Source organism: Mustela erminea, chromosome 13 (genome assembly GCF_009829155.1).
Source record: "Mustela erminea isolate mMusErm1 chromosome 13, mMusErm1.Pri, whole genome shotgun sequence".
NCBI classification, from domain to species: Eukaryota; Metazoa; Chordata; class Mammalia; order Carnivora; family Mustelidae; genus Mustela; species Mustela erminea.
Window position 1 is genome coordinate 56,702,742 of NC_045626.1, and position 24,421 is coordinate 56,727,162.

At 40.9% G+C, this 24,421-nt stretch overlaps 1 protein-coding gene across 12 annotated transcripts in view; it reads left to right on the forward strand.

Annotated features, from left to right (window-relative positions):
- Positions 1-24,421, forward strand: part of PTPRM (protein tyrosine phosphatase receptor type M) — a 761,675-nt gene that overhangs the window by 261,327 nt on the left and 475,927 nt on the right. The window contains exon 1 of one of the 12 annotated variants that reach the window (XM_032310621.1): positions 23,845-23,881. The exons of the other annotated variants lie outside the window; for them this stretch is intronic. Coding sequence (XP_032166512.1) covers positions 23,860-23,881 — 22 coding nt within the window. The 5' untranslated portion in view covers positions 23,845-23,859. Of the gene's footprint in view, positions 1-23,844; positions 23,882-24,421 lie in introns of those variants that run through there. 12 annotated transcript variants of the gene reach the window in all.

The following is a 24,421-nucleotide window of genomic DNA, read 5'->3' on the forward strand; positions in this document are numbered from 1 at the left end:
GATTCTCATTAGAACTGCCGTTGTCCACCAAGATAAACAGCTTCAATCAGGGAGCGGTTTTTCCTAATCAGGTTTACAGCTTTGAACTTCAATGAAAACTGATTTTCTAAATTGTTAGTCAGTGGGATTACTTTTTCAGTCTGGTTGTCTTTTCATTCAAAGAAGCCTAGCTAATGAGAGCAGGTGTTGGAGAGAAAATGAGCCATAAAATTATCTTTCCCTATCTGTTGGACCTAGACTGCTGAATTGGCTATTTATTATGATGCATTTCAGGATTTCCCCCTGAAGTTCCAAAAAATAGAAAATTTAAGCAATATTAGTTTGTATATACCATAAGAGAATGAAAAAAAATAATGCTTTTAGCTAAAGGAAATGATAGATGTAGTTGCTTTGAAAGAACTGGTTGTCTACCATTTTCCAGTAAATGTCATTCTTTTTTTTTTTTTTTTTTTAACCACAAGACCTCTGATTTTTATTGCCAAAATATAAGAGAAATAAGAGCATATTAGGGAAAGGATTCTGTGAACTTCAGTTCTGGTCTCTTACTTCTTTTCATCCTCTCTCAGCTAAAGCAGACATAATGAGGATCTAGTATGTTACTCCTTTACAGTTCTGCAAAGGTTCTTCTTAACTTTTGTAGGAATCAAGTGAATTTGTTATGTAAAATCTTGACAGGTCTCATCCCAAAAAATTCAGTGTGGAAAATGTAATGGGAGCTCATTTTATTTTTACTTGAAACTCCATCGCAGAATGAAAATTTGTAATATAAGATACTGGCAACTACCTGGAAAATTCAGGTACCTGAGCAGAACTATCCTTTGGCGTGCTTCCTAAGCTTAAAATACTACTTTACAGTTGAATCTAATATCTAGGAGTGCATATACGAGCTTGTTAGCATTTGGTCATGTCCAAGACATTGAATTAAAGGTTTGAGGGCATGGAGACTTTTAACTGATATGTCGTTTTTAAGAGGGGATTTTAAATAACCTAGAAATTTTTTGTAGAAACATTAGAGAAAGAGTGTGAAAGAGGAGCGTCATTTCCTATTGCTCCATCCAGAAGACCAGATTTTGATCTTTAGTTGACAGATTTGTTTCCCAGGAAATAATTTTCCATAGTTACCCATTTGACATACATACCCCTGGAGGGGACATAGTAATAGCCCCTGTCTTCAGGTATGAACATACCCACCAACCTCCCAGACAGATACACACTTTATATGGAAAAGTTACCAGGGAGAATTTACAGCTTTATCTGCTATAAGGATATTCTTGAGTATGTATATTTTAAGAGACTCATGCTACAAATATCCATTTACTTCCCTCTATCTCCTCAGTGGAGAGCGAATTACTAGCCTCTATGCACATAGCCTCTTAAATGATTAGAATGCTGTGCTCAGCATCTTCACGTCCAGTTCAGCTGTACTGCCTTTTCTCTCCTGAAATTTCTATCTCATTGCAATTAAAATATAAGCCTAAGGAGTGATGTCATCAAGATGGCAAATAGCTCAGGCCTGACTTCAGTCTCCCTCATAAGAAGAATAAGAGCTACTCAAGGACCAGATGCCACTGAAACCTGAATGCTGGAAAGGGGGGTGTGTGTGTGAGGGAGAGGCTCTAAGCACCTTGCACCTCAGAGACCAAGACAGGCTGCATTAGATGGGCAAGAGAAGTAGCTCCATGTCCATCACATTGCCCTTCCCTAGGACACCGAGCACCAGGCAGAGTGGTCACCCCCCAACCCCCGTGACCGAGCCTGTGGCTTCTCTGGTGAGAAAGAAAACTCAGGGGGGACCAGCGGCCCCCTACCAGCATTGTGGATCACTTTATAGATCCGCCTGTTTTGATTTGGCCCCACAGAAATTGCAGGGGAATCTGTGGGGCTCAGCTGCTGGAATCTTACTGGGACAGAAAGCGGGGAGGGCCTTACCACCATGAGCAGCACACGGTCATGGCGAACCAAGTTCACACCCCCAGTGCCCAAGTAGTAGTTCTAACCAACAGCTCTCTGTTCACCTGCAGAACCAAGTCAGGGGTGCATGCTGATCAGGGAACTTCCTGGGGTGCAGAGCTGCTGTATTTGGATACCAAATGTTGAGTTTTGCCAGCTCTAGAGCTTGGTCGCCCATACACATGCAAAGAGTGGAATCACAGCTCCACGCACACACTGTGAAGGGGCTTGTGACGACTTCTGGACAGTGCATGGCCTCATAGTGCAGGAGAAGAGAGGGCAACAGAGGTGATCTTCAGAGCAAAGCCAGTCCTGGGTGTGGAGTTTACCCTACTCCCCACAGGCAAAGGGATTAAATCATAGCCAAGGCTTAGGGGCTCCAGTGCCTCCCAACAGGAGACCCTGTTTGGGAAACTCAGCGTAGTTTGGAGCAGACCCTCCCTTTCTGGCTCAGGTAGAGGGGCTGAGACATAGCACCACCTGCTGGGGGGCCCAGCCCCAGCCAGCCGAAAGGGCTGGTGAAAACCAAGCAGCCCAAAGGCATCTTGGGCAGAGAGAAGCTTAGGGCAGAGCTGATGGCTTGTGGAACAAAGCCATGGCCCTGTTTGGTCAGGGGACTTGGGGCAGTGTTCTTCTTGACTTAATCAAATGCAAAGAGCTTTAGATTTGCTTCTCCTGCTGCACTTGGTCAGGGAATTTAATTTCTATACCTGCTCGTTGCTAAATACAGCCTTTAACCAGTTTGACCAGGAAGCCTAAGCAGAGCACAGAGGAAATTTTGTAGCCCATTCAAGACCCTGTAGCAAACAGTGGCACTTGAACAGACCACAGGGCCCATGGCTTCCCCCATCCACAGAGCAAAACGAGTGGCCTCCCCTGGACAAGAAATTCTGTGTACACTCAAGTCTGTTTCAGGCCCCCAGGGAGCTATACAGGCTCTGGGTCCTGGCATGCTGCTTTGCCATGAAGGGAAGCGCTTTCCTAGCTCCATTTATTACTAAATAGAACACCCAGTCCCAGTAAACCTGTCCAGAGAATCCAAGCAACTATGGAGCCTATTCTCCAGCCTCACTTGGGAAGGAAACCAAGCCAGCAGTCCTGTCCCAACTCTTCTCCCAGGGTCAGCCAGCAGTGTCCCTCGGTTCCTGTCCTCAGAATTCCAAAAGTTGCCTCACCCAAAACTAGACCATCAAATAGCAGGTCCCCCTCCCCTTCCCAAGGACTTTATCAGCAGACACACCAGAAACCCAGGCTGGGCTGTCTGATGAAAAGGTGTCTTCGCCAAAGCAAACCTGTAAAGTCTGGAGGATGAGCCTGATGACTCAAATGCACAGGCGCCAATGTGAGGAATTACGGAACACAATAAACTAGGTAAATGCGATATTACTAAAGGAAACTAATAAAGCTCTAATAACTGACCCTAAAGAAATGGAGATGTATGAGTTGTCAGACAAAGAATTCAAAATAATCCCTGAAGGAAGTTGAGTGAACTACAAGAAAACATTAACAGAAAAGAAATGAAATTAGGAAAACAATGCATGAAGAAAACAAGCAGTTCGATCAGCACATAGCAACCATCAAAAACAGACAGGGGTGACTGGGTGTCTTGGCAGGTTAAGTCTATGGCTCTTGGTTTTCAGCTCGGGTCATGATGTCAGGGTTGCGAGAACAAGCCCAGAGCTGGTCTCTGAGCTCAGTGCTCAGCAGGGAGTCTGCCTGAGATTCTCTGTCTTCTCCCTCGGCCCCCCCCACTCGTGCTCTCTCTCTCTCTCAAATAAATAAATAAATGCTTAAAAAAATAAAAACAAACAAAAATCCTGCAGTTTAAAAGAAACAGTAACAATAACTGAGGATCCAATAGAGATTTTCAGAAGTAGACTTGACCGTCACTACTATGGTGATGGTAGGAGGACTGGACATTTGAAATGACAGATAAGAGAAATAAAAAAAAAAAGAAAAAAAAGACTGAAGAAAGCCTCTAGGAATTACAGGACACAATGAAAATAAATAAATTTACATTATTGGAATTCCAGAGGGAAACAAAATCACAAACTTGAAACGGTATATTCACTCCCATGTTTGCAGCAGCATCATCTACAATAGCCAAGATATGGAAGTGACCTAGTATCTATCAGTGGGTGAGTATATAAAGAGGTTTTGGTATATATTGTCCACAATGGAATATTACTCAGCAAAAAAGAAAACAGGGAAGTTCTATCATTTGCAATAACATGGATAGAGCTTGAAGGCATTATGCTAAGTGAAATATATCAGATGAAGATGAATGCTGTATGACCTCATTTCTAGTGGAATCTGAAAAAAAGCAACAACACAAAAAACAAACTCCTAGAAAAACACCTGAGGCAGAGGGTGGGGGAAGGGGAAATGGAGGAAGGTAATCAAAAGATACAAACTTCTGGTAATGAGACTAATATTAGGGATGAAATATACAACATAACTGTAACTAACACTGCTGTGTGATATATAGGAAAGCTGGTAAGGGAGTAGGTATTAAAAGTAGGAAAAAAAAGAAGAGTTCAGCTGTACTGATCAGCGTTCCAGACATTATGTGATGTGCATGGCAAACAGTGACTAATGAGACATGGTGTCATATGGCATTGTCGGCCAGGGACTGGGGTTTTGTGGCTTACAAAATGCTGCCCCATCCACATCTCTACCTAGCATGCTTCTGTCCTATGGGATTGCTCTTCACCCACAAACCTTCCCTCCGTTCCTTTTGTCCCTCCCACGCTTGGGGAGTAGGATGCACATAAGGATGGAACGTGACCACAGTACAATTTAGGCACAAAGGCGCAGAAACTGACTTGCCTTTGGATCCCGTCTCCACCCCTTTGTGGCTGAATAATTTTGAGCAACGTACCTCTTCTCACTAAGTCTTACTGTACCATTTGTGAAATGGAAATAATACCAAACTCACCTTGAAGCATCTTATGACTATGTGAGATTTTTGTCTGTAAATGAGAATGGATCAGCTTCTTAGTAACCAAGCTCCCAAAAGACTTGTGTGAATTTAAATTCCAATTTATTATTTTGCAATTGAGAAAAAAAAAAAAAAAGAACAAAACCCACTAACCATCAATCAGAGAGGACACTAGTTTCCTCTGGCTAACACCTGGAGAGACATTTGGGTAATTTAGCAAACACAGAATCAGAGTAAGAGAGTTAATGGCATAATTCAGATGTTTAATGTTGCCTGGGAATGTGGCCTAAAGTGTTGTCCTCACAGTGAGTAGGTTGCCATCAAACAAACACAGACTTGGGAATCCCATGTACCTGATTATGGGTGTCCATGGCCTTGGTATGACCCAGAGTAAGTTACTCATCATTTCTAGGCTTCTGCCAAATAAGGTATAATACTGGTCATTGGCTCAGTTTAATCATTAAGTCATTGATTGTGTATAAAGCACCACCATTAAATGTGTATTAAAGCACCACCAGTGCTAGACATCCTCATCCCCCTTCCAAATACTGAGTCATAGTGGATAAGTGATTAACGAAGTTAATATAATCTGATATTCTGGATTCCCTTTTATTCCCTACAGGAGTGGAGAAGTTTCCTGGTACCTGCTCTCTTCTTATTTTTTGTATGTTTATGTGATGCTGGCCTTGAAAACCATAATTATTTGTTCTGATAGAAAAGGTTTAAAAAAATGTCATGTTCTATACATGCACACTCAGAGACATGGGATACAATTGCAGAAAGTGGAAATTAAAAAATATTTTAAGGGATGCCCAATTAAAAATTAAAGTCCTTTATTTATGTGTTTAAATTGTAGCAAGTTGGTGCCTTTTCAGGGGACTGGGGCAATATCTGTATTCTGTGCCTTTATGCAGAGGTAAGACTCATCTCAAATACATCTGATTCTAAATAACTTGCAGATAGGAGCGTCATCTCCAAGCCGACTGCCCTTGCCTTTGCTCCGAAAGCCACTTTCTGGAGAACGTGTGGGTCTAAATGCCTTCTTAGTTCATCATCTCTTTCTTTCCCTCTCATCTTCCATGCTCAGATGCCTTCTCTTTTGGGAAACTCTTCTTGACTCCAGCAGAGAGAATGAGTCACTGGCTTCTCTCTGCTCTGGGAGACCCATGGAAGGAGTGTGTAGGGAGTAGGTGCGCGTGGCAGGCAGGCTGACAGATGGTAGCACTTAACAGGTAGACTGGGCCCCATTTGAAGGGTCCTTTGTGCCCCAGTAAAGATGCTGGGCTTTACCTCATAAGCAGCAGGGAAACCAGGTTTTTAAACCACAAAATAAAAGTTAACCAGATTAAATATTTAAACATGGTGTTAAAATAAGCAGCCCAGGTGTCATTGGCACTGTGATCTAATAACTGTGCTAATAGGTAGCCTTGCTGTACAGCTGGGACAGCGGCTTTGGGGAATCCGCATGTAGGAAAATCCTCATATGCCAGGGTTGAAAATCACGGGAAAGAATTATTACAACAAATGCATAATCAGTTTGCTGAGAGAGGAATGAGACTTTATGTCTGTTTTCGTTTTGCTGTGGGGTCTCTCTGGCTGGAAAGGTGGGCCATTGGCAGGAAAGCTCAGTCTCTTCCATTTGGTCTCTAAGCAGGTGTCTTTATTGCCTTACCCTCTCCGGGGAGTTCATCCTCATTTTAGGACTCTATCACATGACCTTTCCAACAGTAGGCCAGCTGTTTGGCTCCTGTTAGCTGCTTGCACAGTCCACTTTTTTGTGTCAATATAGCACTAAAACAATGCCCTTGAATGCCCTTGACATTGGAGGTGTGGGCAGGAGTCCTGCTAAGATTACATCATACCATTCATTCTTTAAAGCTATAGACATAAGTAGGTAAGCATTCCATGGGACCCTCACAAACATGATGCAAAGAGAAGGGTCTTACTTATTTTCAGTCTTTTTTTTGTTTTAACTGCTACTCATAGGGAAGGAAAGAGTGACTCTTCCAGTTGAATCTTTCTTACTTCTCAGGTTATAAGACTTCTATTTGGATCTTCATACCCCAAATATGAAATCAAAGCCCATTAGGCTTACGTTCCTCTTAGCGCTTATTAAGGATTTGATGTGGACTTCACTTTCCTTATCAAATATGGTAAATAAAGGTGAGATACAGAGAAGGTCATGGTTTGAAAGAGTCCAGATTATGTCACCAATGCTGGTTTAAATGGAGCACTTAGAAACTGCAAAAATAAGTTCTGGTCGCAACCTATTTTTATTATTGTGACGGGAGTTACCAATATAACATGATTTAACTTATTTTAAGAAAAGTGTTAATATATGTAAAGTGCTTAGCACAATGCCTGGAAATGCTTGGGTGAGAAATCTTGATGTAATGATAAGAAGTGCAGTTACCATAATGGGGGATCCCATGATCCTTGTAGGCTAGCTCCATGCATTCTACACACCAGAAAATGAATGTGACATTGTTGGCTAAGCACTTGTGAGGTCCTAGATGGTGTGTTGAGATGCTGAGATCACCTGTGAACAGGTCCTCTGAGAGCTGACAGGCCACTGGACAATCTTCTATCGTCATTGAAGATTGAAGACAGCAACAATGGATGATTTCACTTGCTTGTTGCTCTAATCACGTGACTGCTTTAAAATACTGCATCCTTGGATTACAGAAGGGAGTCCTTGAGGCATGTAATTAATTGCTGAAACCCCCTCCCAAGTGCAGGAAATGTGAAATCCAAGCATATAGATGAGATTTGAACAGTTTCATCTAACTCACAGCCGTAATGACACAAATCAAGGAAGAACACTTCCACGGAGGCTCTAAGTGTTGGGTCACGTGTAAGCCTCCTGCAGCATGCATTCTGAGTGTTTCCTGTGTGCATGTTTAATAAAAAACGAGGAGGAAGCCAGATATTTAATATCTACATGAGATCTACACATATGTACAGACACGTGGCATATACTTAATGTGCATGCTGTGCTGGACCCAGTTTCTGCAGCTTCCAGGCCCCTCCTGGCCATAGTTTTGTGCTCCACCTTCCTGACAGCCCTCCAGGGAGATTGTCTGATGTCTGCTGCATTCTCTAGACACGAAGGACAGGTTCCACCTGATGCTTCATGGTGGCAGCCATGGGGTCACGGTGCCTCTGCTGGACCAGCAAGGCCCACTGTCACACACATCCCCCCACTCTGATGTCACCTGTGATCAAGAACCAGCGCTTTCACCTCACACACCTGGGCTTGCCTGTGCCTCTAAGGGTCAGTGCTCCCTGTGACCCACTGATGTTCCCACATCTCCGACCTTCACCATGGCTGTGGCTTCTGCAGTGGGACTCAGCCACCGAGGGAGCTGGGAACCAATCAGAAACATGGGGGGCGTGGTTAATGCTTGGAGGAGACTGAAGAATCAGTTCTTCCCTCATGATAGACCATCTGCAGATGCGGGGCGTTTTTTGCAGCTACTTGACCTGCGAGGCATGTGCCAACTGTCAGGACTATCACCCACCGGCCTCCTTCTCTTTCTCCCTCCCCTATCACATCCCCACACTCCTGCCTTCCTCACTATCTTTCCATCCAAGCCAGCAAGCCTTCTGAGGCCCTGTGTTTGGGGTCCCTAGTCTGAAGTAGAGGTGGAAGACGAGTGGATTTGGGGATCATTTTTAAGAAAACTTAGAGAATTTTCTCATCTTTGTTGAACTGTTTTTCTACTAGGTTTCTTCCTTTTTCTTCTCTTAATTTTGGAGGGATAAGACAAATGCCAGTAAACAGATGGGTTAGTGTGGGATCCGTCTCCTTCAGCCTGAGATCCCAGGCAAAGACCCAGTACCCAGGGCTTGGGAAACCCCACCGCTAAAATCACAGAACACTTAGCTTTTCCACATGAGAATCCCCTGGTCAGCTCTTTTACCACTGTTTAGGCTTGTCCCTGTTGTCCTTCTGGAATACTCACATGTAGCAGAAACAAGGTTTACCCACCATGCAGGGAAATTACCAGAGATGTCTGTTATAGGGGAAAAATTTTATTTGACCTGTAAGGATCTGTGATTTGCACCAAGTTTGCCCCTGAGACTGTGATGCCCTTGAGCACAGTAGAGCCCACTCCTAAATGTATCTCAACTTGTCAGCCATCTCCTGCCCTCTGGTTCCTGCCCCTGCTATTTCTAAGGAAATATGCTGACCAGTGCTCTCATTTGTCTCGCATTTGAATCCTTATTCTTAGGATTCTCTGGGAAGGGCAAATACATCCTTTAAAAAGACCTCCTCTGGGGGCGCCTGGGTGGCTCAGTGGAATAAAGCCTCTTCCTTCAGCTCAGGTCATGATCCCAGGGTCCTGGGATCTAGCCCTGCATCGGGCTCTCTGCTCAGCAGGGAGCCTGCTCCCTCCTCTCTCTCTGCCTGCCTCTCTGCCTGCCTGTGATCTCTGTCTGTCAAATAAATAAAATCTTAAAAAAAAAAAAAAAAAAAGAAAAGCCCTCCTCTGAGAAAGAAACCATTTCTGGTCTGACCTACTCCATCCTTCTTACTTACTTCCTCCTTTGTGCTTCCTCTGAACACCCGACATTCACACTGTCTTCCCAGGATGTCTTAAATATGTCTACATTCTCCCATAGTTTCCGGAGGCCCAGGTTCTCGTCCCTGTCCACTGGCTCCTCGCTCAGTGATCAGAGCATTAGTAAATGCATTCTGAGTGACTGAATATCTCATGCCTTGGCCTCTCAGCCTTTCCTGGAAGGTATTTTTTTTTTTTTTCAATTGGAAATTGGAAGTTTAGTCAATCTCCTAACGAAATTTATGCTTTGTGCTTTTAAGTTTCTAAGTAAACAGAATAATGATTAAAATGAAACACACTCAGTATTTATAGTAAAGTGAAAACTAAGTGAGGCTAACAATTTTTCACTGAGGATTTTCCTGTCTTTAAATTTGAATGCAACCAGCTTACTGCAGCAGGGCCTCACAAGTGACAGCATAATATTTTAAAATATTTACACTTGCACCTAATGAGCATTTTCTACCACTTATTTTGGAAAAATTGAAATGAGCTTAAACCTACAAAATACACACAAAGCAAGTCTAAAAATCATCACACTTTGAAGGCTTCCATTTAAGTCACGTGTGGAGATGGCAGTGCATTCTTCTTCTAAGGATGTGGTCTGTTTCAGGAGGTCAGGACACAACGGGGTATACAGACCTGGATGCTCTGATGGACAGAGAATCTGCACAGAAAGGCCTTTGCTTGCAATCCAACACACCATGAGCATGGAGACAATTTGGTCTTGGTGTGTGTGTGTGTGTGATTATGTCTGTGTATCTGTGTCTGCTGTGTTAGTGAAAAAGAACCCTCATCTATCCAGGAAGCTGAAATCCTGGTGCAAACAGCAGGACTTTTTTCCTACCAGGAAAAAATAAATAAAAACTCAAAGTAGACAAGAAATTGTAGGCCCTAATGTTTGGTTGAATATTGGGTAGAAAACCTCTCTTCCAGATTTATATCATATTTGGATACCTGAAATTCTGTGTGTTTTTTTTAAATTTTTTTTCAATTTATTTATTTTCAGAAAAACAGTATTCATTATTTTTTCACCACACCCAGTGCTCCATGCAATCCGTGCCCTCTATAATACCCACCACCTGGTACCCCAACCTCCCACCCCCCCGCCCCTTCAAACCCCTCAGATTGTTTTTCAGAGTCCATAGTCTCTCATGATTCACCTCCCCTTCCAATTTCCCCCAACTCCCTTCTCCTCTCTAACACCCCTTGTCCTCCATGATATTTGTTATGCTCCACAAATAAGTGAAACCATATGATAATTGACTCTCTCTGCTTGACTTATTTCACTCAGCATAATCTCTTCCAGTCCCGTCCATGTTGCTACAAAAGTTGGATATTCATCCTTTCTGATGGAGGCATAATACTCCATAGTGTATATGGACCACATCTTCCTTATCCATTCGTCCGTTGAAGGGCATCTTGGTTCTTTCCATAGTTTGGCGACCATGGCCATTGCTGCTATAAACATTGGGGTACAGATGGCCCTTCTTCTGGATCGGAAGAATAAACATTGTTAAAATGTCTATACTGCCTAGAGCAATATATACTTTTAATGCCATTCCAATCAAAATTCCACCAGTATTCTTCAAAGAGCTGGAGCAAATAATCCTAAAATTTGTATGGAATCAGAAGAGACCCCGAATCGCTAAGGAAATGTTGAAAAACAAAAATAAAGCTGGAGGCATCACGTTACCTGATTTCAAGCTTTATTACAAAGCTGTGATCACCAAGACAGCATGGTACTGGCATAAAAACAGACACATAGACCAGTGGAACAGAGTAGAGAGCCCAGATATGGACCCTCAACTCTATGGTCAATTAATCTTTGACAAAACAGGAAAAAATATACAGTGGAAAAAAGACAGTCTCTTCAATAAATGGTGCTGGGAAAACTGGACAGCTATACGTAGAAGAATGAAACTTGACCATTCTCTTACACCGTACACAAAGATAAACTCAAAATGGATAAAAGACCTCAACGTGAGACAGGAATCCATCAGAATCCTAGAGGAGAACATAGGCATTAATCTCTTCGATATCAGCCACAGCAACTTCTTTCAAGATATGTCTCCAAAGGCAAAGGAAACAAAAGCGAAAATAAACTTTTGGGACTTCATCAAAATCAAAAGCTTCTGCACAGCAAAGGAAACAATCAAAAAAACAAAGAGGCAACCCACGGAATGGGAGAAGATATTTGCAAATGACAGTACAGACAAAAGGTTGATATCCAGGATCTATAATGAACTCCTCAAACTCAACACACACGAAACAGGCAAACATATCAAAAAATGGGCAGAAGATATGAACAGACACTTCTCCAATCAAGACATACAAATGGCTATCAGACACATGAAAAAATGTTTTTTTTTTTAAAGCATCTTTAAAATGCAAATGGTCTTAAGGGAAGGGGAATCATAGAAGGATCAGAACATTTAGAACATGAGTTTGTAATTGCTTCTTTGCTGTGGCCACCCTGAGCAGCCTCATGAACCGTACAGGCTCCTCAGAATGGTGGTTCTGGATACATAAGATAGAATCCATATAATTACAGTGGAACCCTTTAAATGGAAATGAAGGAATCAGATCCTTAAAAATTTTTGATATACTAAAAATGCCTTTATATAATCATTGTGCTAATAATGAAGACATCTGTTAACTCTGGTAATTTTAAAGTAATTAAGATCACCCGGTCATGTGATAGGAGAATCTCCATACCCATCTGATGATAAAAGTCACAGTACTGAGAATGTGATTATGGTATAACACCTACATGTATTTGAAAGAAATGCCACATTCAGTCGGAAGGTATTAAATATTAAAATGTAATTTTATTCTCATGCAAGTTCGTGGATCCTTGGAATTTTATCCATAGACTCCTCTCAGGTAATTCTCTGGTTCTGTTGAAAAAATTATTTTTTTGAAGATTTTATTTATTTATTTATTTACTTATTTATAGAGAGAGAGCTTGTGGGAGTCAGGGGGAGGGGCAGAGGGAGAGGGAGATACAGAGAATCCCGAGCAGACTCTGTGCTGAGCAGGGAGCCCGAAGTGGGCCTCCAACCCATGACCCTGAGCTAATGACCTGAGCTGAAATAAAGTCTGATGCTTAATTGATTGAGCTACCGAGGCACCTCTAGTTAAAGAAATTCTTAAGTAAATGAATGGAGGGATGCAGATGTGGAGGGTAGGAGACATAAAGTGGGATGAGGAAGGAAGATGAACTGTGCTCATCAACAGGCCAAGTGCAGTTCCTCAGCAAAGGTGACTAAGTCCCTGAATAATCTCATCTTCATTTCTGTTCAAGAGGAAACCATCCCTCTTTCATTGATATAGAATCGTGTTATTCCCAGGGTACAGCCTGCCTGGGTAAGTTACCTGGAGATGGGAGACAGACCCTACGACCCTTGAGTAGATTAGGTTGTCAGAAGTCACTGTAGAAACTTTGGCCCAGAAAAAAGGTAACATATTCATACCTGTTCATTTCTGTGGAAGTGTGGGTGTGGGTGGGGAGAGGAAGAATTCTTTAGAAACTCTGTAAAGCTTCCCATGGTCATACTTAGCTTTCTGCCATTAGGTTTGGATGGAAAAAAAATTGGCAGTAACATAAGTTATCAGAATCTCACCACCCTTTCACTTAAATGCCTGTCTTTTTTTTAAGTATAAAGTATATACCTTTAAAGTACAAACTACCTTTGATGGTTTCACGTGGGTAGATAAATGATGAGGATTTACGTGTTTTAGATTTTAAGCTTTCTCAGGAAGGAAATGATCTGTTCTTCTTAGAGTAGCCAGTATATGGCAGTTATTAAACCAAAGGTGTTTTTGGAAGTGCCGATTTCTCTGAGCATATTCTAATGCAAATATGCATTGTGTGCTTTCAGTGGTTTAAGTGCAGCCAACATTCTGGTGATCCTGCTAACCCTTGGTATCATTTCCTGGTTATGGATCTGGGATCTCTTTTAATTCAAATCTCACAGATGCCTGATAGAATCAGTGAGTGGCCTGGACGGCATCTATTGGGCTGTCCAGGCTTCCTGTTTTGATATCCTTACTCTCTAGAATTTAATTTCTCCAGTTGCTGATAAATAACTTGACTCTCATTATTTCCCTGCCTACCAGCAAATATAAAGTCAGGTAGATAATTTTAAATATTACGCCAAATGAGTGCTTTTTTAAAATGTATTTTTTTATTTGAATGTATTATGAAACCATTTATTTTTTTTTTCCCCCTGAATGATTTTTAAGTATTCTCTGCCTTTAATTCAGTCGTCTCCTCTGGGTGTGGACGTCATTCTGCCTAATGAAAAGGTTTAAAGATGCTCTCTAAAAATGCTCTCCAAAAGAACGGCCTCGCTGGCAGTTAACTCTCATGGGGGTAAAATACCTTTCAAGCCCCTCACAGCGATGTTTAGTTTTAAAGCGTCTGACCTGTTTGCGTGCCCAGGTGGGAGTTCAACTCCCCGGAAGACCACTTAAGCCAGCAATGCAGCTCTTGAAAGAAGTTTTATGAAAGCAAAGCACCAAGCTGTAAAGAACAAAGAATTTTAATGTGAGCCACTCTTACTTCTGCAAGAGCTCTGTTGCTTTCCCAGGAAGACACACTGTGATTCCTAAAACAGCCATGCAAAGGCTGCTACTCATGGGGTCCGATCATATCTTGCTTTCAGTCGTTCCATGTTGGTCCAGCCTTTGCACAGTTTGCACAGTGAGTGAAGTGAATAGAAATATCTTTCCATCTTTCCAGATAAGGAGGATCATTATTTATATTTTGTGGTGTTTTTGCATTTCCCACTGAGGGTCTGGTTTAGTTCTTAAATGGCACTGACAGTAATGTTGAAGTTGCGTTAGCCGCTCTTTCCTGCGTGGCTTCTCTACCGCTTAGTGCTTGGAGTGGATGTCTGGCATACACTTAGAACTTTGTATTCTGATGATTTGATTATGATGTTGTCTACCCCTTTAGACTTGAAGCTTCTGAAGGGCCGTGGGCATGTCTTCCTCGTGCTTATTATCAGTGCCTGTTCCCTGTAGGGGCCTCACAGATATTTGCTGAAATGAACAAATGCAGAGCCCCTCCACCATATTCTTTCCACCAGTGGTCTGGCTGACTACACATGCCGGGAGACTCGGCTTGGAGATCCCTTCCTTTAAGAAGCGATCACTAGCACCCACCTCCCTGAGCTCACTTTACCACCCTTTTCTCTCTGCCCTGAATGATTATTAGAATAGCTCTATCACCGCTTATACAATTTCAGTATAATTACTGGCTTACCCTGCTAGAATTAAGAATGGGGCTTGGGATGCCTCAGAGGCTCAGTTGGTTGAAAGCATCATACTCTTGGTTTTGGCTCAGGTCATGATCTCGGGGTAATGAGATCGAGCCCTACGCAGGGCTCTGTGCTCTGTGGGGAGTCTGTTTGGGATTCTGTCCCTCTACCTCTGCCCCTCCTGTCTGTCTGTCTGTCTCTCTCTCTCTCATCTCAAAATAAATAAATTTTTAAAAACGGGACACCTGGGTGGCTCAGTTGGTTAAGTGGCTGCCTTCGGCTCAGGTCATGATCCCAGTGTCCTGGGATCGAGTGCCACATCGGGCTCCTTGCTCAGCAGGGAGCCTGCTTCTCCTTCTGCCTCTGCCTGCCACTCTGTCTGCCTGTGCTCACTCTCTCTCTGACAAATAAATAAATAAAATCTTCAAAAAAAAATTTTTTTTTAAATAAAAAAATTTTAAAAAAAGAATAAGGGGGCGCCTGGGTGGCTCTCTGCTCAGCAGGGAGCCTGCTTCCTTTCCTCTTTCTCTGCCTGCCTCTCTGCCTACTTGTGATCTCTGTCTGACAAATAAATAAATAAAATATTAAAAAAAAAGAATAAGGCTTGAATCTTACTTAACTATGAATCAGCGAAGCCTGCGACAGTGCCTGGCATACAATAGTTACTCAATACATATATATTGATTTAGGAAGTGAAAGAAGATACGTTTGTAATTATAGACTGGGTAGACCTTGAACACTTTTTTCAGAAATTCAGAATAGAATTGACATACTTGGAAAATCCCTAAAGTTTGATCTTTCTTCCCAGTGTGTTAATTATATAAATGATAAAAAAATTAAAGACAAAATATTCCTAACCAGTAAGATACATAGATTGATTTTAAAATACACCCATTGCATTTTTTGTTTCTAATGCATTCTGGAAGTTAATTCAACAGCTAACAGAGTGCCTTCCATATGCCAAGTAATATGTAAGGTTAGGGATAAAGTAGTACAGAATGCACTACTTGTTTTTTGTCAGGTAGAATTCAGTTGTCAGCATAAGATGGAATCACTCCTCTTCTACATGATTTGGGCTAAGAATCATATTAGACGCCCTCAGCTTTCTATTCTCTTAATACCTATTCACAAATAAAATCCTTTGGTTGTAACTTGAAGTATCCTTTTATCCTTCCCCACTTCTCCAATATCACTGCCCTGTGTTGGTCTATTGTCATCGGTCTGCTGTTTCTAATATTTCACCAATGTGTTAACAGAAAAAAATTATAGTATTGTGCACTTACATTTATTTCGCTTTGTAAGTCTACTCAGCGTTTATGTCTACATGGTCTGTTTCTCCATCTGGATTAAGAGAAATACCTTTTGTGAGTTATCTACAAAGTTGTTCATGGGTTAAACGCAAGAGACACTGATCATGAATAAAAATGCCTAAGGTAATCCATATCTCAAATTCTTTGACATTTCTTCCCCTTTAGTTAGCAGCAGCCATGAGTGTGTTATTTGTATAGTGACAAATGCTGGAAATGATTCTCATGGTGACTCTTGACAAAACATGTGAATGGGGGACTCTTTGTTGAGGAGGAAGATGGAATGTTCTTAGCATCAAATACCTTTACGAATCATCCTGAATATTTCTGATCCCCAGGCTCTTTCAGCAGACAATGTTTGTCTTCTCTAGGGTTGTGTAAACTAAGGGAATTGGACATCTGTGTTTTGAGTGATTTGACCTTAAACCTCATTTTTAAGTAAAACCACGTGAATGTTATTAGAACATTTTATTGCGTTAGGAAGCAACCAGAGTAAACAGTATCCTCTGGGCTTCTGAGGAGATCCAGGGATCGATCTGTTTATACTCTATTACATGTTTTATTTAAAATTCATGTTTTCTAGTGAACCTTGGTAGTTTTCAAAGAAATAGATCTTATTACTATATCTTTATTTTGCATTTGTAACTAATTCTTTTGTTTACTTGAGAAAAAAATAATAGAACTAATTTTGGCTCCATACTGTCATCTTAAGCAGGGTGGGTTTTAATTTCTGTTTTTAAGGAAGAAATAGCTCATGTGATTTGAGAGTCAACTCATTTTATTTTTTAGGAGTTGTAATTCAAAGCTGATCACCCTGATAAGTTTTTGTGTATTTTGTTGTGGTTCCTCTATTTTTAATTTTCTCCAGAGAGCATAGCATACACCACAAATATTTGGTTATCTGACTCTGCAGCGTGCTACAAAATCTTGATTACATGTTGGTTTAAAATATCAGCCCTAGAATCAGATGGACTGGATTAAAGTCCTGGTTTTCTGTGTGACCTTGGGAAGGATTTTTAGCCCTTCTGAATATAAAGTAATAATATTCTCCTCAATGCGTTATTCAGGGGATCAAATAAACAAATGGGTATGAAGTACTTTGCACAGTGAGCAGCACATAGCAGGCAAGCTATAAAGATTCAGTGGCAACAGTGATAATGTGAAGAGGAAGTCACAGCCATGACCATACTAAGAACTGATCAGGCCGCGAGGCAGCTTCCTCTGGGCTCAAACCCACTGTTCCCTTAGCCGGTCTGCTGTTAGTTGAAGTAACAGAACCACTTTGTGTAAACCACTGACCATTATCATTAATAAATAAAAAATTACTATTTTCATGTTTGGAGCATTTGTTTAGTATTTATATCCAATGAATCAAAACATTGGAAAATTAAAAATATATATCTCTTTTGGCCAGCAGATTGGGCCAGCAGAACCCTATTCTACAGAAGTAACAATCTCAGTGTGTTCATATGGGTGGCTGTTTTATTAGATGATGCTTTGTAGTAGTGGTTATTAAAAACACGGACCGTATGTTCGTTTTGGCTTAAAGAGTTGTACATGTTAAATTATTGATTAAATGACAAAACAGAGAAATATGTTATTATTTTTTTGGACAAATATAGGAATTATTTTATTATTTTTTAGAAAATTATTTTTAATTATTTTTACTATTTTTGAAAAATATGAAGCATTATTATTATTTTGATAAATATATTTTTATTTTTGAAAGAATTATGAATTATTATTTTGATGAATATATTTTTATTTTTTAAAAAATATGAATAAGTGGGGTTATGGACATTGGGGGCGGGTGTGCTTTGGTGAGTGCTGTGGGGTGTGTGGACCTGGCGATTCATGGACCTGTGCCCCTGGGGATAAAAATATATGTTTATAAAAAATAAAAAATTAAAAAAATATGAATTACTATTATTTTGATAAATATATTTTTATTTTTTGAAAAATATAGGTTGTTATTAATTTTACTATTTTTGGATTATTTTTTCAAAAATATAGGGAAAAGCTAAGGGGAAAAAAAAGCACTTTCCTCAGATGTGTAAATGTTCATTTGTGTGTATAAAATAAAGTTTTGAAGGAAAAACACTGTTACCTAAGTTGTATAAGTGTGTGGCCTTTTAAGATACTGTTAACTTTTTATAAAGTTCTTCGATTGTTTAAAACTTAAATTATTAAAATGTTTCTAGTACACAGGATGGAAACGTACCTCTGTGCACGGCTCACCTAGATTCAGCCAGATACTGTTAGCTTTGTTAGCTAACCAGATATTGTTAGCTACATAACACACTGTCCCCAAACTTGGTATCTTTGTTTTTAGAGAAGGAGAGGGAGAGGAAGAGAGAGAATCTTAAGTAGGCTCCGCACCCAGCATGGAGCCGAGGCAGGGTTCAGTCTCACACCCCTTAGATCACGAACTGAGTTGAAATCAAGAGTCTGATGCTTTACAGACCGAGCCACCAATGTGCCCCCAAACTCGGTATCTTAAAATAAATACCCACAGCTGACAGTTCTGTGTGTTAGTCATTGGAGCTGGGTTTAGCTGAGGGGTTCTGTTGCTCTGGGGTGTGTGTGTGGCTCTTCTTGGCTGAGCTCCTTCACGCATGAGCAATAGCTATAAGGTTGACTGGGCTGGGTGGGAAAGCGTAGCTCTGCCTCACAGGGTCCCCTTCCTCCAGCAGGCTAGCTGGGACTTATTCACCTGAAAGTGAGCAACTTTTCCTTTTCCCTTGGAGCCTGAAGTTTCTCATAACTGGACTCTACTTCTTTATACACACATGTATGTGTGTGTGTGTAATATATATATAGATATAGATAGATAGATAGATAGATAGATTTGTATATATATAAAATACACACTGTATATACTATATGTGGTATATAGGTATTGACTCAAGAGGATATAATGTTCTTCCTAAAATTATCTAAAAATAAAATAAAATAAAATCTAACTTAAATACAGCTTCAAAACTGAGAGGCCACGTGGTATCATATTTGCCTGAGGCCGTATCTCACATCTGCCACTTAACTAGCTGCAAGACCTTGAACAAGTTACTTAACCTCTGCCTCTGTACACCTCAGATTTCTTGTCTTCTGTAAGATTTAAAAGGGTTAGTGCAGGTACAGCACTTAGAAGAATGCCGGTGCATATTAAATATTACACATATGTTTGCTGTTGTTACTCCTCATATGAATAGCTGATATATTTACCTATGTAACTATGTGAAAGTTTTTAATAGTATTATAAGTGCAATTAATAGCTTTCACAATTCCCATTAACTCTTGTAGCATTTTATTTTTTTGAGATTTTATTTATTTATTTTGATATAAAGAGAGAGAGAGAGAGCACACACGAGCAGGGGAAGGGCAGATGCAGAGGTAGAGAGAGAGAATCTCAAGCAGAGTCTGTGCTGAGCATGGAGCCAGTCATGGGGTTCGATCTCACGACCCTGAGATCATGACCTGAGCCCAAATTAGGAGTCGGAGGGTTAACCAACAGAGCCACCCAGGTGCTCTGCATTTTATTCTTGTAATAAAAAAATGTACATTTGTATTTCCGTGGATTTGGTAAAACCTTAACATATTTTTAATGTTTAGATAGTTCACCCTGAGTAATATCCAGAATGATTATGTATATTTGAAAATTAATGTTCAAATATTGAAAATAAATCCAAGTGGCAGACTTGGTTTATATCACTGACCTCATTACATTGAATAGATATGGATGGGGGCAGGCTGTGTAATCATGTGATCACTGATACACGTAACGACCTTGAAGTAGTCACCCAGCTATTTCATCTGGCTAGGCCAAGGCCAAGGCCAAGGCCAAATACACTTAGCCAAACTTCGGCACATGCGTACTGTGTAGGTGCCAGGCACCTTGCTAAGAAGGATTCTATGTGAATTATCTCATTTAATCACTGAACAGCCTCTTTGAGATGGGAATAGTTTTATCTTTACATCCTAGGTTAGGAAACTGAGGCATAGTGGAGTTCGCTAACTTGCTCAGTGGCATCCAGTACATGGCTGAGTCACTATCCAAACACAGGCTGTGTGAGTGCAGAGCTCAGCTCCTCACGAAGTTCAGGGGGCCCCTGTGTCCTATCCTGCACCAGGATGAGGACTTGATCCTCACTAGTCCCCCTGGTCTCCAGAAGGTCATTCAAATAAGATGTTCTTTTTTCCCCACTGTCCATGAGTCAGCTCAAGTGTAAGCTGCTTTTCATAAGGTCACATAATGCTAAGTTAAGATCTTTAGGTTTCTCTCCCAACCTGCCCTAAAAGGGCAAAGAGTATGACTGTCTTTATGGTCTTTACTACTGGAATTCTATATCCAGTGATAGCGCTTCCTATCTGAACACGGGCGGGATCTTCACCAGAACCTCACACACATGTAGTCGGGAAAGTTTTACATATCTAAGAAGCTTCCATTTAAAATTGTAACCATTTGCTTTAATTTAAATTTCATGACTTAGTGGTGAAGATGAATATTTTTCCCAGACGTCTCTTCACTAATTGTATTTTTGCTGATGCAAATTGTCTCTTCATATTATTTGTTATTTATTTATTGGTATCTTGATGTTGTTGCTGCTTAATTAATCCAACAGATTCCTTGAATTCCAGACTGTTTTGATCACTTCTAAATTTGATATTATATCATCAGTTCAATGTGGAGGCTAGTATAATTTCCCCTCCTGACTCACCTTGTCGAGTTTCGATAACTCCTTCCTTCTGTCCTCTGATCAAGGGTCCCTGCTTTGCTCTGGGTTTCTGTCCCCAGCCCAAGATGAAACATCTTAAGCAAAATCTTCGGCCCCTTCTCCAGGATTATGGGGAGCTCTCAATCATGGTTGTTAACAGAACCCTTAGAGTGTTTTGGGAAATATTTTTTATGACGAATGATTTAGCTGAACTCCTCTTGAGCACCACCAGCAGGCTCCTGGTAAACTGAAAATGTCAAAGTTGATGCATTTTTTAAACAGTTAAGTTTGATTTACATTTTATATAGAAGCTTAACTATATTTCTTCTTAAAGCAAGACGTGGTTTAGCCTATTAACAGATACACATGTGAAAAAAAATCATCTCTAAATCAACAGTAATTGTGGCAGATGCTTATATTGTGACGGTTTGTGTCGTTCTGAGATTTAGAACAAAAACGAACTCATTTTTAAGATGTCAATCAATGAAAAACCTGACGTATGGGAAATTAAGCAGTCTCTTAAGAAAGTTCTGAACAGTATACCTGTCACTTCCCCATTGTACATGTGGCTTATTTCCCAAGATACAGTCATTAGCATTAGCAGATAGTTAAAAGGGTTTGTTTGCTTTACTCTATTTGTTTTTTATTTAGAAATTATAAAGCACACACATAGTATTTTCCAGCTAAGTCAGGCAAGCAGTTTGGATGACATAATGCAACGGGAGTTAGTACTCAGTAAAGCTTTACTTAGAGCACAGTACTTCTCTGAATGGAACCCCCAGAGTACCCTCCATTTGCTCTGAGTCTCTTCATGCCTTCTTTTTAAAAAAATGTTTTACTTAAAGTCAAGTTAGTTAATATATAGTGTATTCTTTTTTATTTTTTTTTTCTTACTTTTAAAGATTATGCTTATTTGACACAGAGAGAGAGAGAGACAGTGAGAGAGGGAACACAAGCAGGGGGCGTGGGAGCAGGCTTCCCTCTGAGTAGGGAGCCCGATGTGGGGGCTCGATCCTAGGACCCTGGGATCATATCCTGAGGTGAAGGCAGACACTTAACAACTGAGTCGCCCAGGCGCCCCTATGTAGTGTATTATTAATTTCAGTGGTAGAATTTAGTGATTCATAATTGCATACAACACCCAGTGCTCCTTCCATCATGTGCCGTCCCCAATGTCCATCACGCAGTTACCCCATCCACCCCCATGTCCCCTCCAGCAACCCTGTTTGTTTCCAATGATTAAGAGTCTCTTAGGATTTGTCTCCCTCTCTGTTTTTATCTTATTTTCTTTTTCCTCCCTGTCTCAAAACTCTTTTTTAAAAGAGTTACTGGTTGACAGTTCTATATTTTTTTAAGACTTTATTTATTTATTTGACAGAGACAGAGAGATCACAAGGAGGCAGGTAGAGAGAGAGGGGGAAGCAGGCTCCCTGCTGAGCAGAGAGCCTGATGGGGGGCTATATCCCAGGACCCTGAGATCGTGACCTGAGCCAAAGGCAGAGCCTTAACCCACTGAGCCACCCATGCACCACGCCCCCCCCTTTTTAAAATATTTTATTTATTTGACAGAGAGAGAGCAAGAGAAGGAACAGAAGCAGGGGGAGTGGGAGAAGGAGAAGCAGGTTTCCCACCAAGCAGGGACCCCCATGCGGGGCTTGATCCCAGGACCCTAGGATCATGACCTGAGCCGAAGGCAGACGCTTAGCAACTGAGCCACCATGGAGTTCCACTGGTTAACAGTTATAAATCCACAAATTTTACAGGCCCTTGAGATTGTGGTTTATGTAAATGTTGGTCAACTTAATGGATCAGATTTGTTAATTCTGTGCATTTTTTTTCTTTCTGTGCTGAAATATCTAAAATATGATTATAGCTGTGAGATTTCTTGCTGGAGGAATTGGTTCAGGTTTTACTGTTCACAGTTCTCAAAATGCCCAGTATATAATGGTCACTCAGATATATCCCACCGGGGCTAAAATTGACCAGGTAAGGAGAGTGAATTTATTTTGGGCAGCTCAGTATCTTTATGACAATAAATAATAAAAATACCCACTCAGTTATGCCATGAATCACTAAGCTGACAACTGCATATGTTTTGGGTCTTCAGTACAGGTATCTTGAAGCAAGTGTTTTACGCACATTTTCGTATATGCTATGCCCATGATGCTTACTATTTAGGTGTATGCTAGGCTTTAGCTATGCTTATTATTAATTTTATAGCACCTATTGCTGTGGCATTCCCTTGGGGAGAACAGAGTGCTGGGTACTAGCTGGTCGGACTTGTAAGAAGTTCTCGTCCATATCCTCTCCTCTCCCAAGGAAAGTGCCACCTAGACTGGGGAAGTGAGGAAGTGGCGTAGTTACACAGTTTTGCTGGGGCTTTCCTGTGATATGGTGTTACTTCTTTACCGTCTTAATGCATGTTCACCAGTATATTAGGACCATGGCCAAAATTAGTGTACCTGACAAATAATATTGGAGAATCCAAGAGAAAGACAAGAGAGAGGACAAAACAGAGAGGTGGATATGATATTTGGGTAAAAAGAATTTTTCTTTTAATTAAGGTTGTACTCGCTAGTGGTTGCAAAACAAGTATTTCATGTTTGTACCAGAGTTTGTACATTTTTAAGAGGGGCATAGAAGACCCAGGAGCTGAAAAAGGATGCATGTCATCTGGTCTGCAGAATATGGATGTGGCTACAGATGTGGTTCCATTGGGCTGAAATGGGTGCTAATAAGTGTTTTTAAAGTGATGGTGGCAGCTCCCCACAGAGGCTTTGTTCCCTTGGAACTTTGCTCCCTAAGTTCATTTATTTCTCCACAGGCTTTCAACTTCCTCATTTCTCATCAGAAAAGACATTTTTTAGGACCATTGTTGGTATTGGCCGAGGGAGCAGGAGGAGGGATGTAACCTGGTATTTTGGTATTTGAAGGATAAGATCAAATTTAAAATTACAAATTAAAAATACAAAGCTCTTTTATGAAGACGGCAGAGCACAGTGTAGATCTTATTTGTTTGGGTTATTTGGACAGGAGTTGCGATATGATTTTAAGCATCCATGGGCTGTGGAACCAGCTGTCAGTTGTGTCCAGCATTCATTTTCGTCTGTATGTCACAAAATGAAACAGCAGAATAGGAAACGTGAGTATAATATACATACACTTGATAAGAAAAAATAGGGGCACATATTTCTTCGTGGAAGTTCTGAAAGTTCTGTGTGTGTGTGTGTGTGCGTGTGTGTAATGCACGTGTGCACACAGAACATCACACTTGCGTACTGGGGTGCATATACAATGTTTTGGTATCATGATGGGTCCACATGTTTGGAAAATGTTGGTTTTAGAGCATTGCTTTCATTAGAGCCTGAATGTGAAAAATTCATATTCCCTTTAGCTCCATCAGATGTTGTTGGTGAACCCTTTGATGAGCTGTTTTCTGTGTTTCTGTGGGTCTTTATTGTTGGGAGGACTTAATGAGATGGGATAGATGCAGCCCTTGACCCAAGGACTGGGTGGCACATGACTTCCCTACATTCTCCTTTTCTCCTTAAAAATAGCTAAGATGTGTTCTTGGAGCCCTCTTCCTCTCCTCCTTGCCTCCAAGCTGGTTCTGTTCTGAATTCAGCCTCGCGGCTATCTTTCCATTCCCCAAGATTGTGTTTGCTTCTTCCCTCTCCATTCA